This window comes from Nothoprocta perdicaria, unplaced genomic scaffold (assembly GCF_003342845.1).
Source record: "Nothoprocta perdicaria isolate Ctin4 unplaced genomic scaffold, notPer1 scaffold_244, whole genome shotgun sequence".
Classification (NCBI taxonomy): Eukaryota; Metazoa; Chordata; class Aves; order Tinamiformes; family Tinamidae; genus Nothoprocta; species Nothoprocta perdicaria.
In genome coordinates this window covers 423602-441959 of record NW_020455471.1, presented here as the reverse complement: position 1 = coordinate 441959, position 18358 = coordinate 423602, and the positions used below count along the sequence as shown (strand labels likewise).

The window sequence follows — 18358 nt, the reverse complement described above, 5'->3', positions numbered from 1 at the left end:
GATGGACAGAGACAAGACAACCACGGGCTGCACGACAGTGGAATTGAGTCCCAAGCTCTTTATTCAGGTCAGGTTAGTTTTGCACAGCAACACTGCTCACAATAGTATTCCATCCCGTCAAAACCAACATATTAAGAATTCACAGTTCCGCTTTTTCTAGGTCCTTCCTCAGAACTCACCTGAGCAGATAAATAAATCATTAATAAACACTGCAAAACATACTGCAGAAACTTGGAGTAATGCAGAAGTCATCCATGATGAGGTTTTCAGCARTAAAAGTAAAAAATGATAATTCAGCTTTTCACATGGTCAGTTTATTTGGTAGGAGTTGATCTCAGAGCATTTCAATTGCACATTAGGAACCAAGACCAACAATCAACTTGCTGGTGATCTCCCAAGTCTCTCTGGGCAGCCAAGGACATTGCCCCTCTTCTTAAACATCATAASAAGTCGGACAACTGTTTTGTGCCCTCTGACATCACCTCTGCTGGGGTCTGTTCCCCACGAGGCACAATCAGAAGCTGGGTTGCCAGCCCATCTCTGAGGGAAAAGGGGAAGGGCTGTTACCAAATACAAGCAATTCACAAAAGCTTTCCCCTTCTCTCAAGGCCAACTGCACTATTCTGYGTCCAGATCTACTGGAGAAAGGGGCAAAGTGCTTACTCCCCTTCAAACAGCGTCTGCTGAGGGAAGAATCCCCTTTTTTCCCCCCTATATTGTGCACAAGGAAACATCTCAGGCCAAGCAGGGCAGCTAATCCTAGAAGCCTTATCTGATATTGGCCTGTTCTGTGGGAAGGTGTGTGGTGCTGGGCCCTTAGAGGCGCTGCACACAAAGCGGGCAGTCTCCCAGTCTCCAGCTGCTGGATCACAAGAGAAGTGGGAGCTCCAGCTGCTGGGAAGGGCTGTACAGTCACATCAGGGCAGCAACACTGAGGGCTTGGGCTTCAAGCACAAACATCAGAGACCAGGCAACAGCCCAGCGAGAACAGTCCTCCACACCTGAGCCTTTCTCAGCTCTCCTGGAATATAGGTGTTTGTGTCCCGGAATACATGTGTATGTGCATTGTGGTGTTGCCTTCTAAATATTAATTCCACACTTCTTACTAGTCCTGTCCCTCACGCCAACACCTCGGTTCCAGAGCAAGTCAGGGCCGCCTCAGTGACACGGGGATGCAGAGCCGGCAGCTCCGGGCGAGTCATCGGGCGAGAAGGTGCCGCACCAGCTGCTCCAGCTGCTCCCGCTGCTGGTAGATGTAGAGCTGCGTGTCCCACAGGGCGTTCACCAGCACCGTGTCGTTCACCTCGTCCAGCATCACGTCTGTGTGCAGCTGAGGACTCAACCTGTGGGCGCCAGGAGAGCATCACCGGCGGGGCACACACCAGGGCAACAGGGCAGCAAGAGAGGCTCGGCACGAGACTTGTTAAATTAAAAGCTGGCTCCTGGTGCCAGGCCCTCGCTTCCCCTTTACCCGGGAGGCTGGCAGAGCAGGGCCATGGCYAGGCCTTGCCTCTCCTTCAAGGACCAAGCTGCCATTCAAGGCAAACCATGATTCAGCAGCTCACCCTATGTAAGAGAGGCCTGGGCAGGCCATCCTCTGTGAGGGCAGGACTTGGGATGACTCATGCGGCAGCCAGGAACAAAGGGAGAGGGCTAAAAAAAGCTCTGCAGAAGGTGGAAAGGAAGCTCTTACCGGAAATATGGGACATCTGTCATCTCGCACCAGGCCCTGGCACGATCCACAGCTGGGCCATCTGCGTCAGTGCACTGCAGGAGGAGAGACCTGCAGTTACAGCCCCGCTGTCACGCTCCTCTCCCCGGCCTGCGAGCCGCTTCCCTGCACCAAGATGAACTACACAAGCCACAGGGCGAAAGAGGGAACTAGGAGGATCCTGGCTGGCAAAGATGCCCTTCCCCACAGCAAGGAGAGGATTCCCCTAAAGAAACCACTGAGATGCTCCAGATCAACTTCCTTGGAACCATCTCCATCCACTGATGTTCCACAAGCTCAATGCTAGCAGAGCCTGCAGCCACTGCAGGTCTGTCCTGGGACAATTTCCCACAGACGCCTAACATAAAAGACTAGGGAGGCAAATGAAACCTCCAAGGTATTTTCTGGCTTTAGGAAACTGAAGGAAGATAAAGCAACAGAATCAAAATTACAGCCAGAACCTTAATTCTGATCTTTCTGGCTTTCATTCACTTGAGTTGTTTTCATTTGTAACATCTTAAGGAGCTTCTTTGTGAAGCTTGCAACAACATATGCCTATTACACTCCTAACCACAGCGCTGACCTACTGCTTTTTATTAGTGATACTCCCACTTTTCTAACACTAGCTCACTCTCACAGTGGCAGTAAGGAAACTTTAATCCTTAGAGTGAATGATTTTGTTTTCTGAGGCTGGTATTTTTTGGCCAGGTCGCTCAGATGCTATTCAGCCCCTGTGGGCAGCARTACTTGGGAGTCTCCCGAATCCCCTTTCCTAGGGGCACTGACAACAGCCCTTCCTGCACACGAGCTGCTGCAAGGGCATCTTCCCTGGCACCTGAAACGCTTCCAGGCAGGCAGGGCTTCAGCCCCCCTGCTCCAGCAGTTCTTGGGTCACCTGCTGCTACAGCTGTTCCTTGAACTGGTCATGGCCAGAGCAGTTCCAGGGAAACTCCACTTCCCATTTCCTTCCAAAAGGAAAGGGCCGAGCATGGGAAACCCTCGCTCCCTCTCCCAAGCACRTCCAGGGCTCCTTCCCACCGTTCCCTGCCCCCCAGTACTCACACAATCCACGACCATCTTGCCGAGCTCCCTGGCGCCGAACACAGTCTTCGCCAGCTCCCAGGGGTTGGAGGGCCGGAAGACATCCACAGAGCTCACCGGCACCTGCGGAGGCTTCCCGGTCCCCAGGGAAACCACCAGCCCGAGTTTCCTCACTTTCTGCTTCTGCCCCTGCAGACCAACAAACCATGTGCTTACCAAGACCAACAACTGGGGTGGAACAGTCTCCGGATTCTCGTTAGGACTGCCTGCTAAGACAGGCATAACCTAGGGGGCTTCATAAAGCAGCGCTCGCTGCCCCTTGCTACCCATCTCGAGCTACGTCCAACTCCATGGGATCACCCTGATAAATCCTGGGAGTAGCTGGCCACAAAACGATCTGTCAGTGACAAGGGCTCGGTAGCTGTTTGGGGAAAAGCCTCCCCACGGTTCAGGGAGCASTTACTGCCTGCAGTTAGTCATGTTTCTGGGCATCTGGTCAAGCCACGGGAGGCATCTGTTCCTCAGCCACGCTGAGTGCCCCAGCACCTCCTGCTCCAACTCATTTGGGGCACAAAAGGACCCACATGAGTCACAACTACCAACTGAACCATCCTTGGTTAAAGCAGCACAGACAAGGACTWTCCCCCACGATTCCTGCCTGTCCATCTTGTGCACCTTATTACAAGAGGCRTTTCACCTTTAAGTCATCATTCCCAACACAGATTCCACCTCCCATACACCTCTCCAAGGTTGCTGCAAGGACAGCTTGTTTTTCCACTACATAAATAAAAATCCATTCCTAAGCCACCTGCTCCTCTAAGCAAGGCTCARTGCAGCCAACAGAGCCTCCAAAACCGCTGAGGGCCAGGACGTCCCTCACCTTCTTGACGAGGGTCTTGTTGTACTCGTGGATCTCGGCCATGGCATCGAGGGTGGGGTTGTTCGCCAGGAGGCCACCATCCAGGAAGCGGCCGATGGGTCGGAAATAGGTGGGAGCGGCGCCGCTGCAGCGGGCCGCGCGCCACACCAGCTGCTCTGCAGGGAGGAAAGAGCACGGGGGAGCCTTGCAGCACAGCACCCGTGTCACCGAGGGCCCAGGGAGAGCAGAGACTGAGCTGGGCCTGTTTTCTCTGGAGAAGGCTGAGAGGGGAGCTGATTAACATGTCTAAGTTCATGAAGGGGGAATGCAGGGAGGAAGGGGCCACGCTCTTCTCAGTGGTGGCCAGYGACAGGACAAGGGGTAATGGGTGCAAGTTGCAACACGGACAGTTCCATCTCCATGTGAGGAGGAACTTCTTCTCTGTKAGGGTGCCAGAGCCCTGGCACAGGCTGCCCAAGGAGGCTGTGGAGTCTCCTTCTCTGGAGATCTTCCAAACCCGCCTGGATGCTGCCCTGTGCCCCGTGCTCTGGGTGTCCCTGCTGGAGCAGGGGGTTGGACTAGATGAKCTCTAGAGGTCCCTTCCAACCYCAATCATTCTGTGAAAARGCATCTCCTGTTGGCTTGTGCAAGGCCAGCCAGCCAGGAGAGGGACATGCTCGTGATCTCAGCAGGTTCTGCATCTCATCTTGGCAGCAGCAGGGGCTCTGCTTGGACACGCAAAACTCTGCCCTGAAAAGATGTTCTCATCACTTCCTCTGTATCCTGGGCCTAATTTACACTCTATCAGCTTYGTTGCTACTACTGTGAGTGTGGATCAGTTATATGGGTTGGACCAAAAGCAGCAAGGTGGGGACAGCTGCATCCCCTGAGAGTTAGGTAGCCTTTTCATTCCAGCCAGCTCTTAAGCACCCAAGGAAATGCACTGACCTCCTCTGCAAACCTCATCCCCAGTGAATATCCTCACCTGCTCCTATTCATAATACAAGGGATGGCAAGAGAGGAGRGAAGGGGAAAAAGGAGGGAATCACCTCTAGGACCAAGCTACTAAGTCAAGATCAAGGATGAGCCATTCCAGAGGTATCCTGATTTTCAGAGCAGAGGAGAAATCATCAGTCTCCTGTTTTCAGAGGAGGGACCCTCACCAGTCAGCCACCTGGACCTCRGAATGGCAGCACTGACCTTCCGGCCGAGTCAGCGGTTTGAAAGAGGCAGTTGTCTTGTACTCTGTGGAGGTTTTTGTCTCGGGCACAGGGTAATTCCGGAAGAGGTGGAGCTCAGCCGGCTGCCGGTCACACAGTGTCCCCGTCACCATGACCCTAGGGGGACAGAACAAGGATAAAATGGAAAACAACACACTCACAGCTCCAATTCCTGCACATCACATTCCTCCAGATCTGCTCTAAGAGGCTGGACAGTACTCAGTACTCTTGGGAAAGCATCAATCAGTGCCACCCCCTGCAGCACTTACTTGGGTTTTTGGACATCTGTCATTTTGGTGTTTTCCCCAAACTCCTTCTTCAAGAACTCATCCAGGGGCTCTGACTCGTAGGGCCGAGAGCCCCGGAACASCATGTCCTTCATGCGGAAGTACAGGCAGCGCATGTAGTCCATGGACTTCCCTGAGACAGGCAGCAGCGTCGGCAGGAACACAGAGCGACAGGAAGGGCAGGCAGAACAGAGAGAGCATCAGAGAGCTTGGACCTTCCCGGAGCAGGGGGCAACGGGAGCTGCTGTTCCCAGCCCCATTCCCTCCCCTGGCTGCCTGTCCCAGCAGCACTGGGAAGATTAAACAAAAAGCACCAGACTGGAGCTCAGCTTCCCACTACCAGAGTGTCAGTGATCCTGTCGCAAAGCCGCCTTAGAGAGAGGGGAAGAGCTGCCCTCSTGCACCACACCCCCTCCTGCAAGCCAGGGAGCTGCTCAAGGGCAGCTCACAGGAGAAGCAAGCACAGAAACAAGACGCAGGCTTTCATTCATGAACGCCCCTTCCCTTCTTAGGCAGGGCAAGCAGCCTCAGCCYGCGTTCCTGGGGCTGCTTCCAGCTCGTATCTCCTGCTCCCGCAGGCAGAGGAGCRGGAATGGACCCCGTTCCCTGCCCTGTGCTCACCGTGCACGATAGCCAGGGCCAGGATTCCCCCGGTGCTGGTCCCCGCGATCCAGTCAAATATCTCCCGAATGGGGCGGCCCGCAGCCTTCTCGATGGCCAGGAGGAGCTGGATGAGCACCAGGCCCCGGATGCCCCCTCCATCCAGGCACAGGAGCCGGTCGTGACTGCAGAGACAGACAGGGCTCGTGGGGCTCATTCAAACCCAGCAGTGCTTTCCCAGATCCAAGCAGGGCTGAGCTAAGTAGGTCCATCCTGAGCATGGCCAAACAAGCATCACCACTGGTGCCACACTGCTCGATCTCTCTTCCATCTCTGACTTTGCCCTGCATTGGAGACACTTGCAAGCTAGAAACATGTGCAAGCCCCTTATTGCACAGTAATGAACACTGCCTTGGGAGCAGAAACAGGTCCCAAAGTCCATGCTAGCAGCACTTCTGCTCTCTGACCACCCCAGTGCCAGCCCTCCCTTTGCTTCATCCAAGGTGACGTGCAGATGCTGCCAAGGCAGTGCACAGGCCRGCAAAGCTGCACAACCATCAGGGCAGCACAGGGAGATAGGGAGTCACTCAGCCAAAGGAAGTCACACAGCAAAAGGAAGCGATGGAGCAGGGGCTTCATCTGCTGAGTTCAGGCTTCACTGCAGCTCCAGAGCTGTGAGCAAGAACAGAAGTTGCTTGTAGGAATGGAGACTTACCACTACAGGGAGGAAGGGGAAATTCTCACAAAAAAATACAGTATTGCAGATGTTAAATAATGTCAGCTCTCTGAAACACGTGGGTAGAGAGGAATTTGCATACCCAGCTTCCACTGGCAAGCTGCATGGGCAGACACAAGCTGTTTCTYACTTACTTTCTCCCTCCCTCGCTAGGTGAGTCCACAGAGTCTGGTGTCTTCAGCATCTGTCCAACCGCCGTGGAAACATAGAGAAGGTCTTGGTACCCTACAGGGCCATGAATGTGCAAGAGGAAAACTAAATACAAGTTCAAAATAAATGAGTGTGCACAGGAGAGAAAGAGATGCAGGCATCTTTAGAGCAGCTACAGAGCAAAGGGAGTCAGAACTGGTTTGCAATCCATCTGCAATCCATCTGCAATCTATCTGCAGCAGCAGGGTTGCAAAGAGCAGAAGAGGGCTTCCTCCTGACCTGCCTACTTTACTCCCTATGTTCCAGATGCTCCTTGCAAACCCATTCCACCACTCCAATGTTCATATAAGAATTGTTTTTATGCTAGTGATACCACTTTGCTATCTGAACCCTCCTGCAAACACTTCCAAGGGACATTAGGCTAAGTTATAATGAACTAGAAAACCCTCTGTTATTTCTTACTTTCTCTCCTTCGCCTCCACAAAGCTGCCTGGACTACCTGAACTTCCCATCTCTGCATGAAATTATTTCTACCATAATCACACAGAAAAATCCAACTCCCTTTTCCATGGGGTACAACTCCCTGCAGGGGACACGTCTCACCCATAGCCACCAGACACCTTGCCCTTCTCCTCCCCAAATGCTACGCCTCCCCAGAGAGGAGCAGCCCCATCCTGGAGGAGCAGAGAGCTGCACTGGCAAAGAGGAAGGATTTGTAAAAGCAGATGATGAACAACGTAGGCAGGAGAGAAGGCAGAGGCCAGCAGCACGCCCACTACACAGCTTACTGCAAACTATGAGACAACACCTAGGTCTACTCCTGCAAGGTAACCTAGGTCTACTCCTGCAAGGTAACCTAGGTCTACTCCTGCAAGGTAACCTAGGTCTACTCCTGCAAGGTAACCTAGGTCTACTCCTGCAAGGTAACCTAGGTCTACTCCTGCAAGGTAACCTAGGTCTACTCCTGCAAGGTAACCTAGGTCTACTCCTGCAAGGTAACCTAGGCAGGAGAGCTCTGGGGACAGGGTGGCTTCTCATTACCCCTCTGCTGATGTAAGCCCAGGATGTCCTGGGTATCAGGGACCGGTCAGACCTAGGTGACAAGCTGGCCTGTGAAACCAAGAGAAAAACAAAACAAACAAAAAACAGGGGAAGAGGAGTCAAATACTGCTAGTGCCAGGACGAGAAAGTGGYCATAAACTGCGGAGGAACACGGTCAGGAGTGTCTTCAAGAGCCACAGGCCATGTCAAAAGGGGYTTTACTTTGCCAGTGCATCAGAGTTAGAGAAGGCACTTTGACAACACCAGTCAGAAGACAGTTCTGGTGGCCTTGTGGAGACGGACGCACTCCAGGGCCGAGGAAAGCTTCTTCTCTAGCCTCAAGGAGGGTCCTTTGCACCAAAGGGCACCAAGCAGAGAGAAGAACTGGACCAGAGGGGCTGTTACTTCCTCATGTGTCCCCTTTCGATCCACCCACAAGCCACCCACTAACTGCCTACGCTGCCTCAGCTTGAGCCACAGAGCTTCCTGGAGGAGGAAATCCCCAACACCTAATATAGACCCACGGGCTTATTCACATAGACTGGATAGGTGATACAGAGCACAAGCCAGGACACAACCAGATGTCCTGAGCTTGACTCTTCCTATGCGTAATGTCAACTCAGTGCCCAGGATGACTGCTCCTTAAACTGCATCCCTTCCTTCTCCAAGCTGATCTCCAGGATCTGAGTGAGACACTTCTATATTCCTTGTGCCAGCTGATATGACACTGTGGTGTCCTCAAGGAAGACCAGGAAACTCTTCCCATCCGTACACGATCCGGTGGACAAAGTGCACAGAGGCAAATACAGCCTACACTGCTTCCAGTGGGGTGAGGAATTTGGTTTTCCCTTTCCTCTTTACATAGCTGCATTGTGTCAGGCCTATAAAACAAAAGGAATTCAGAGAGTTTACACAGTTGGAAAAAAACAGAGAGAAGAGCCCGGATCCTGCAACACCTGAATGAGAATAGCCATGAGAAACTGAGAGCTAGGAGACAGTCCCCAGACTGCTGGCAGCCTGGAGAAGAGATCTGAGAGAGGACTGCAAAGCAAGAAGGGGGGAGAGCGAGGGAGGGCCAGGGAAGGCATTACCTAAGCTGCTGAGGCTGCTCCGTGGGGGAGGCTGCCCTTCCACGAAGAGGGAGGCCGCAGATGGTGCTAGGCATGGGGACTCAGGGTTGGGTGGGTGGCAGCGTTCGGTCCCTACAGTTTGCAGCAGGTCTAAGAGCACTTTCCGGTTCGCACCTTAGGTGACGAAGAGGGAGTCACAGAGATCAGAAAGAGCGTCAGTGTATGCACACCCCAGGGAGGGGAGGAGGGCGTGCTACCAAATCCGCAGCAGCACTGACCCTCAGAAAGCCTCTGGAAAAACCCAGGSAAGGGGAAAAATACACCCTGGGTATCCCTCCCCTACCACCAGGCCTTGCCCACAGCGGGGTACCCAGCGCTGCGCAGCCCAGGCGTGCGAGCCACGCACTTCTTGTTTGGAAGAGCAGCCCATGCCCGCTGATGCCTGGGCGTTCAGCAGCACTGCCCCATCCTGCTGCGGCCTGCAGCACCCAGCACCACAGCCTGAAGAGGAGGAACGGGTGCCAGCTTTCCCAGCTCTGCCTCACAAGGGAGGAATTCAAAGATTTAATCCAGAGCCTAGCCACTAGCTCAGGAGGTGCCTACACTACAAGCGACTGGAAGCTGGGAGGGCATCTTGGAGAAGTGCTGCTCGTGCTTGGCGTGTTGTCGCTACCCCACGACACTGCTTTGGCCAACAAGGGAGACAGGAGCCACACGCCCTGCAGGGCTGCCAACATCTCTCTCACCTTTGCTGCTCCGCGCCGCCAACAGCCCTGGGGTCTCCCCGAAGTCATTGGGGATCTCGACATCCCCTCCGAACACAATGAGGGCTTTGATCATGTCTAGATGGTCTTGCTGGGGGACAAAAGAAAGCTCAGTCAGGGGGCATGCTCCCCTCAGTGCACTGTTTCTCCCTCCCTCCTCTTCTCAYTAGCTGAAGTGCTCATAAGGCATCACCCAAAGAAATGCACCCACGCTCTAAACAGCCAGGCCTTAGTCTGYCACTGCCTCAGCCCTTCAGGGGAAAAAACAACCCCTCCTCCCCAGCAGACACTGCAGAAAACTCACTTTCATGGCCAGGTGCAGCGGAGTGTTGCCGTCCTGGCCCTTGGCGTTGGTGTGGGCCCCGTGGGTGACGAGCACCATGGCGCAGTCGAAGCGGCCCCTCCGGACGGCCACGTGCAGGGCCATGTCGGCGGTGCGGCTCCGGAAGCCCAAATCCGAGCCGTGCCGGAGCAGCAGCTGTGTCACCTGCGCCATGGACAGGCCGGCGTGAGGGGAGAATCGGCGAGCGTGAGGGCAAGCTCAAACTCTGGAAGCTCTAACAAGCAATGGGCAAAGAGGCAGGCAAAGCAGGTGAGGAGGAGCAAGCCTGGCTCTGGACACGACTGCTAAGCGGAGAACTCCCTGGTGGGTTTCACAACCTGGCTAAAGCTTTGGGGTTTTATATGCAAGTACAGAAAAACAGCTAAGCCCAAGGAGAAGGAGATGGGCATGGGGAAACCATCATCAAGCAATCACTACCTGGGACAAATTCCTGCAGATGGGAGGAAGCTATCTGCTTTTTGACTTTCTGCTCTTTATAAGCCAAGAAGACTTATGTCTGCTCAGTCCCTCCACCAGACACTTCCAAGAGGGATCTGGTACTGCAAGAGGGAACCAGTCCTTCCACAGGAATGTTCCCTTCTTGATAGGAGTTCCATACTGGTGCTCCAGCACTGCCTATCACATCCCTCACCAGGCCATCTCTGGCAAGAGATGGACAGCAACCCCCGTAGCACAGCTCTGAGCCCACCTCACACTTCCCTCGCAGTTGTCAAACCTCCATTTGCTGCAGCCTTCCCTGGAAGCGGCAGGCAGCGAGAGCAGGGCTCCCCCCAGGGGTGGCTACAGTCTAGCARCAGTGCTGCAATTGCCCCAGCAAAGACAGAAGGCAGGAGCTGTCAGTTCTCCAAAGCACTAGCATGAGGCAGCCAGTTCATTTCCCTGCAAGGATCCACCACTCCTCCATCCCCAGAACAAGCAGCACTGATCAGGTCAGGGCAGCACAGCTCCTACCACCTCCACACCAGGGCTCCGTTTCAGGCAGCTGGCTCAAGTTTGGCACTTCCAAGGCTCTACACACACGTGCAGGAAAGGGACAGGCCAGTGGTGGAAGGGACTAAGCAGCTGCCAGGAGCTGGGTGGCWGCCCAGGCCCTCGCCATGGTGCTGGCTCTGTTTACCTCTGCCTTCTTTGCCCAGTGCAGCGGAATGGCATCATAGCGAGGGTCCCTGGAGTGAACCTGGCTGGCATCTGCTTCCAGGATGGCCTGGGCACACCTGGCAGAGACAATGAGATGGAGGGATCTGTGGGAATCACCTCAATTTCAGACCTCTGTTCRTGTCGGCATCTGCCTCCCACTCAGAGTGTTTCAGATAAACCTACAGCTCCTTGGTGACACCTTATATTCCTCCTCAGCAAAGCAGTCATTTCACTTTCTTCCAAAAGGAGCCTTCCTAGCTCCAAGCTGTGGGGCAAGATCTGGGTATTTCTCCAGGACAGGACTGCGGTGTTTCTGGAAGCCTTGAAGCTCAGAGGAAATTCTCCTCTCCCACCTTTTCCCCAGAAAACTCGGGGGAAAAAAGCTAGAGTAGTTAAATACTTACACAAATTAGAAGTCAAAAGAGAAAGAGAGACTCCAATTCCTCTAGGGAGAAGGAGAAAGGACAAAGGAAAAAAAAAAAGAAAAAAAAAGAGGCACGAAGTCAACAACATGTCTCTTGAGTTGCTTCCAGAGAGCGTTATTAGGGATGAGCAGTAACTCTGGCCCACATGAGAAAAGAATTATGGAAAACTTTGGAACAAAAGCTTACCAGCGACAGAGCACTCTGAAAGACAGAGGTACAGCAGTACCAATGCTGCTGAAGCACTGCTAAACCATCCCCTCACAGCTCCTTTTGCAAGAGGGTTTTCCACARACATTATTTTTACTTTTCTCTAGATGTCCATATAATATCAGACACCAGGAGAAGACAGGTAAAAGACAAAAAGGCTGAAAAAACAACTTTCTGTCTTATTCTCCCATACCAGCAGCATGTCTAATCTTCTGCCAGCCCAGCAGTGCAGAAGACAGCCCAGGACAYCTGCCCTACCAAGCACTGCCCCCGGAATGATCCAGCCTTGAGCAACGCAGAGCAGTGACGGGTCTGCTGCAGAGAGGCAAAGCTCTGCTCTGGCAGGCCCACGGGTCACTTACCCTGTCTGGGAGTACTTCACAGCCACGTGAATGGGGTAGCCCAGGGTCCCCACGACGCTGCAGCTGGCACGGCACTTGAGCAGAGCACAAACCATATCCTCTTTGCCCAGCTGGCAAGCGAGATGCAGAGGGGTCAGCCCTTCATGGCTCAGGTGGTCCAAGCCAACAGTGGGGGCTCTTCCCAGGAGCTGAGAGAAAGGGAGGAAAAAGTCACCCACCCATCCACCAAAATAAAGACACAGAAAGCACTCACGGTCTCTCTCTCCCCAAACTCCAAGGACACTGGAGCATTGGGCTGTCCTGGAGCACTGCATTCCTGACACCACCACAGCCTGTCCTCTTTGCCCCTTCTTCCAACATGGGTACCATGAAAGCGCACCTTGCTTTCTCTCCTGAAAGATGGAGAGCTACGTTTTCTGTTCTTTTCCTTTAGCCCCAACTGAAGCACTAACTGAAAGCAGAGGCTTCCTCTGCTATTGCTGCTGCCCCATTAACTACCAGGGCCAGTTGGCAGCCAGGAGCTCAGCCTCCCTGCAGGCCCACCACTGCTTGCAACCCCAAACAGGATTCTGTTGAAAACATACACATGGAGAGATGTTTAAAGGGATTTTCCTACCCTCCCTGCAGGTTTCACACTTGTTACTTGACGAGTGGTTTATTACACAAAAATACCTCACCTCCACGCTGAAGAAACCCACACAAGGAAAGCAGGAAATTTAGAACTTCTCTCTCCAGTTCAGTGAAGAACAGAAATGCAACAGGCAAGAGACTGATTAGAACTAAAAGCATCTCTGAACAAACAGCCAAGTTGGTATTAAGGTGAAATACGGGAAGGGAATATCTGGTTATCACAAACGTCCTAACTGCCCTGCTCATCATCCCTCCCCGGTCATGATTAGGAAACCCCATCGCAGTCTGGCAGGCAGGGATGTCACAAGGGACATTGGGCAACAAGAGGGACACAGGCGTGGGCAAGAGCCTCTTCCGCAGTCTGTACGGAACTGATGGACCTAAGGACCCAACGTGAAATGCCCCTCATGTCCTTAGGAACCCAGTCACTCTGCCCAACGCCTCGCAGCAATTGAGAAAGCTCCAGCCCTGAGGCTGTGTCTCAGTGCCTGTCCCCAGTGCAAGGCCACTCAGTTCAAYGAGCAAGCTGTGCTGGGCTCCCGAGGAAGGCTCCTTGAGCTGGCAASGAGAGCCAAGGGCCTGAGGAAAGGCAAGACTAAGGCCTGAAGCAGATCTCACTATAAGCCACTTGGGGAAGAATCTTTTGCTCTACATCCCTGTGTCACTGCAGGCTGGCACTTGGTGCCCGCTCAGGGGAAGCTGTGYGGTCAGAGGGGGTGAAAGGGCTGCTGTCAGCACCGAGGGCTCACACACAGCAGCTGGGTGCTGCTGGAAGCCCTGAGCCCTCTCCCCCGCTCACACAGCAGATCCCTTTTAGCCCCAGCCCGGCAAGCTGCCCGCACCTCAATGATGTGGGGGCTGCTCCCTCGCACGGCGTAGTGGAAGACGGTCTCGCCGTTCCTGTCGGCGACGTCGAGGCGCGCGTGGCACTCGAGCAGCTCCTGCAGGCACGCGGCGTCGCCCCTGCGGCACGCCAGGTGCAGCGGCGTGCAGCCCTCCTCGCTGTCTGCGCTGTTGACGCAGCTGCGGGGGGACGGCAGTCAGCGGGACGCCGGGGCAGGCAGGGGCACGCGGAGCCTCCCCGGCGGCCCCTCCAAAGGGACCCGCGACACCCGCGATGGACCTGGCTGGTGGGAGACACACAGGGCCCCAAGGAAGAGCTGCCAAGCAGTGCCAGCCACTGCCCCCCACTGTGGCAGAGCTCCCTTCCTGCCCACCAGGGCATCTGCCACCACCCTCATGAAATGAGGACATAAGACGAGGTAACGACCAAGGGGTGCTGTGATAAACTAAACCCCCCAGGCCACTAACTCCTTGCAGCTCTGCCCTTGCCTAAATGGATCTCTCCCAAGAAAAAGCAGAAAGGCTTATGCCCTTCTGAGGCATTTCCACAAAGCCAGGGCTAYCCTTCCTGCTCTCTGGTGGCGTGCAGCGCCCCAACACCCTCCRAAGGGCAGCTCCACGAGGGCTGCAAGTTCTAGCTGTGCTGCCAGCAAAGCGGCTCGCTCCTTAGCTCACACGCCAACAGTCTGGGCTTTAACATCAACAGATCCAGAGACTGCCACTGGGGTCCCCAGAGGGGACTYAGAGGTGTCACCCTTTGCAATCATTTCCGTTATGCCAGATACCACGGGCAGCCAAACTTGCAAGCTCAGTAACTGCAACTGTGACGTTTCTCCAAGCAGCAGCAGCTTCCTCTGCTCCCATTCCAAGGCGGGATGCCCACACCTTGCCCGAACCGCCCTCCTGGGCCCCTCGGGRCCTCTTGCCTGAGGACGAGGTTGTGCCGGAAGCTCTCGCGATGGCCGATCTCCACCGCCACGTGGGCCACGGACCAGCTGGGGTGGCTGCGGAAGCAGTCGCAAAGCTGCTGCAGCACCTCCAGCGACAGGGGCTGCGCGGAGCTCTCGTAGAAAGGACGCAGCTGCCCGGCAAACTGCTCAAAGCGCGCAGCCGCGTCCAGCTCATTGTCAAGCTGGAAGAGCCTGCGGGAAAGGCAAGGAAGGAAGGCAAAGGCGAATGCAAGTCACACGGAATCACAGAATACTCAAGGTTGGAAGGGACCTCTAGAGATCATCTAGTCCAACCTTCCCGCTCAAGCAGGCACACCTAGAGCATGTGGCACAGGGCGGCATCCAGGCGAGTTTGGAAGACCTCCAGAGAAGGAGACTCCACRACCTCCCTGGGCAGCCGTGGCTCTGTCACCTTCACAGTGAAGAAGTTCCTCCTCACCTRCAGATGGAACCTCCTGTGTTTCAGCTTATGCCCATTTCCCCTTGTCCTGTCGCTGGCCACCAATGAAAACAGCTTGTCCCCTTCCTCCCTGCATTCTCCCTTCCTGAAYTTATACATGTTAATCATATCCCCTCTGAGCCTTCTCTTCTCCAGAGAAAACAGGCCCAGYTCACTCAGTCTCTCCTCCTACGAGAGATGTCCCAGTCCCTTAATCATCTCAATTGCTCCCCGCTGGACCCTCTCTAGGAGCTCCACATCTCCGGCACACAGAGAGACAAAGGGCTCCYAACATTACTGCTAAGCACTTTCCTCCTCCTTCTCCTCACCATGTGATTCTGTGATCACAGGGCAGACTTGCACCATGGCAAGGAGAGCGTGCCAGGAAGGCAGAGCAGCTTCGCACYGGCTGGGGAACATTAGCTGCGGGGCTCGAGTACCCCGTGCCCCTAATTGTAAAACAGCAAAGAGTTTGAGTAAGAGCAGACGTGTCCATGGGCAGATGCTGAGCCCTGAGTGCCCGTTACGTGGCGGCCTGCTCCCCACAGCAGCTGAGCTTTGCCAGGTGACACCTTCCTCCTCCCCGCAGGCTGTTCTGGCAGCTCCTCGACCAGCAGCCATGGGGACTTCCCATTTCCGGCCAAGTCACTGGCTGCTCAAACACTTCAGCCCGCCGACCAGGAGCCCCGCTGTGGTCGAGAGGCCGGAGCCCTTCACACCTTTGCCCCCGAGCAGCAAGCAGGCCAGGCGGGCCCATCGCTTACCGGAAGGCGACCTGGGGGCTCTGGGGATTGACCAGGAGGCAGTCCCAGGAGCGCGCCAGGCCGTTCTTGTGCAGGGCCACGCGGCCGTCCTCCCTCAGGCGGGGGTGGGCCGCGTACTCGGCCACGGCCACCTCCTTGACGCGGTAAGGGTTCGTGAATATCTGCGTGACGCTGTTGATGGTGTTCACGAGCCGGCCGAGGAACTGCATCTTCCCAGAGCGAGACCTGGGGGAAAAGCCAGGGGCAACCTCAGSCAAGGCCAGGCCCCGTCCTGCTGCCCGACCTCAGCAACCTGCCGCAGAGCCAAGCGCAAGAGCAAACACCCACCGGCGCGGAAGAGCAGCATGAGGAGCAGCTTTGATCCAGGAGCCCTTCCTGGGAGCGCCCGAGCTGCTCACGGACCTTTTGCCTCGACCGCCTCAGCCTGGCGAGGAAACCACCCCCAACGGAGCCCCCTGCGCCCGGGAGAGGCGCCGTGATGGGGGCGGAGGGGCCCGAGCGCCCCGAGGTGCCGGGTACGAGGGAAGGGGCGGCGGGGCCTAGGCCGGGGCCTAGGCGGGGCCGGGGCCTAGGCCGGGGCGGCGCCTCCCGCCTCGCCCCCGCCGCCGCGAGCGCCCACAATGCCCCGCGCGCGGCCGGGGGGCGCGCATTCCTGCGCACTTACCGCACGGCCGCTCCCGGCAGCGGCCGCCGCGCGCCCCTATGGCGCCCGCCCCGCCCCGCGAGCGGGCCAATGGGAGGAGCCCCCGCCCCGCGAGCGGGCCAATGGGAGGAGGCCGAGCGTAGGGAGGGGTCGGGGGGCGGCTGCGCGGTGGACGGAGACGTGCGCCGTTGCGTAATGGCGGGTCTGCTGGCGGCCATCTTGGTGAGGGGCGGAAGCAGCCTCGCGGGCGGCGCGACCACCATTTTGGTAAAGGGCGGGGATCGCCCTCGCATTCTTAAAGGGGCCAGGGCGCCAGCTCTCCGGGTCGGAGCCCCTCTTGGCACATCGGCTACAGCCCTTTCCCGCGTTGGGGTTTTTTTTGATTTGCCTTTTTTTTTTTTTTTTTTAATTCTAAATTTCCAGTGCTGGCTGCATTTAATCCTTCCCCCTGCTCTCAGACAGCTTGCATAATAAGCTGGCAGCAGGGTGGCGTTCCCCTGCATGTATATATGTSCATACACCGCACGCCTATACACTGTTGTATACAAACACATAGCTGCTTACACAGGTGTACCCACACGCACACATATATGTGTATATGCACACGTGCATGAACATGTACACATGCGTGCATTACACATGCACGCACACCTATATGCACACGTATGCACACAAACCTGCAAGCCTGCACATATACACATATATATATATGTGCACTTAAGCATGGGACTGGGGGCTGTTTGAGCCCTGCTCTGGGGGCAGGGAGAGCCCCCACRCTGCACTCCCAGGACCAACGTTGCTCCCCAACATCTCCCAAAGGGCCCCCAATCCCCCGGGATGGGGGAGCCCTGGAAGAAGCCGGGGTGGGTGACACCGGGTGTGATGAGTGTGCGCTGTCCCCGGCCAGACTGCCTCCCCTCACGGCCCCGGTGTCCATCGCCCAGCGCGTTACCTGCTCCTCGTGTCTGCCTCCTACCTCTCTGCCCACCAAACATTAACCGTGTGGCCGTCCCTGCTGTGGGATGTTCCCATGGACCTTGGGAAGGGAGATAAAGGCACAACAGCCCAGGGCCAGCTAGGCTGGCGTCTGCAAAAATTCGGCTGATAGGCAAAAGTTAYGATAAATCAATCAATTTATCCTACAGAAATGGGGCGGCCCCACAGCCCCTTGGGCTCTCCTTGCAAGGCACGGTCCTCCTTGGGCAGCGGCGCCTCTCAGGGTTGCTCCTCAAGGCTGAAAAGCAACAGATCCGTGCGGAGCGAGCACAGCACGCAAGAGCYTTCCGACACTTCCTAAGTTTTCCTGAGTTGTATCCGGGACTGATTGTGCACATAATCCCTCAGACATAAACCACTGACCAAGCTGGGGCTAAGACGGAATCCAGCCACACACGGAACCATCTGAGGAGGAGTTTGGGAAGCAAGAGGGGTCCAGTCTGAACCTCGTGACTCAACGGGAGGGTCCCCCGGGTAAATCTGTATAAACTTGTCCTCCACACAGTAAAGAGCAGTGACATTGCCACAGAATCTCCTGAAAAGCGCTCTCCTTCCCGACAAAACACATTACTACTCGTTAGTAGCAGCCTCTGGCAGCCACCGCTCCCTCGGCACCGCTCCCAGCTCCGCGGGACTGCCTCGGGAAAACAACCTGTTCCCCCCACGCCACCCCCATCTTTCCCAAGAGGGAAAAGCAGCTCTAAAGCATTTCAAGGGCAGCTCCTCAGGGCTCTGCTGCGGTTAATGGCCAGCACCAGCACCAGCCTCGCCGCCGCGGTCCCTCCGCTCGCACGCGTGTGCGCTTCTGCTGTGCCCCATCTCATGGGCGGGAGAGGGCAAAGCCGTGCTCRCCCTGCCGCCCCCCCAAACCAGGCAGACCCCCGGTCCCGAATTCCTGGTGTAACGACCCCCCAAAACCTCCACGGCAGGGGACGGTGGGCAGGGGGGACCCTTTAAAACCACTAAGATGGCAGCGGGGGCCCCCCGGCCGCCTCGCCGCCCTGTGCGCGCGGCGGGGAGGGGACGAGGGAGGGGAAAAAATGATGTCACCGCATGACTGTGTTTTTATGAATGAAAAGAATCCTGCGAGTGAGTAATCGCAGGAAAGGCGCCCGGCGGCCCCGCTCGGCCCCGCGCGCC

The 18358-nt window shown here is 55.9% G+C and overlaps 1 protein-coding gene across 2 annotated transcripts; it reads right to left on the bottom strand.

The window, feature by feature from the left end:
• Positions 1-135: 135 nt before the first annotated feature.
• On the bottom strand, positions 136-16040 carry PLA2G6 (phospholipase A2 group VI). 2 transcript variants are annotated; one of them, XM_026039854.1, is made up of 17 exons: positions 15907-16040; positions 15580-15804; positions 14353-14568; positions 13426-13606; positions 11954-12141; positions 10940-11036; positions 9784-9966; positions 9462-9570; positions 8737-8889; positions 6589-6679; positions 5740-5903; positions 5101-5251; positions 4812-4948; positions 3633-3787; positions 2774-2941; positions 1694-1767; positions 136-1343 (listed from the first exon to the last, which is right to left on the bottom strand). In XM_026039854.1, exons 2-17 carry the CDS (start codon positions 15786-15788, stop codon positions 1199-1201), a joined length of 2421 nt encoding a protein of 806 aa, XP_025895639.1. In that variant the 5' UTR covers positions 15789-15804; positions 15907-16040; the 3' UTR covers positions 136-1198. The 2 variants fall into 2 exon arrangements, with proteins under 2 accessions (XP_025895639.1, XP_025895640.1); XM_026039855.1 differs by lacking the exon at positions 8737-8889.
• Positions 16041-18358: the final 2318 nt, after the last annotated feature.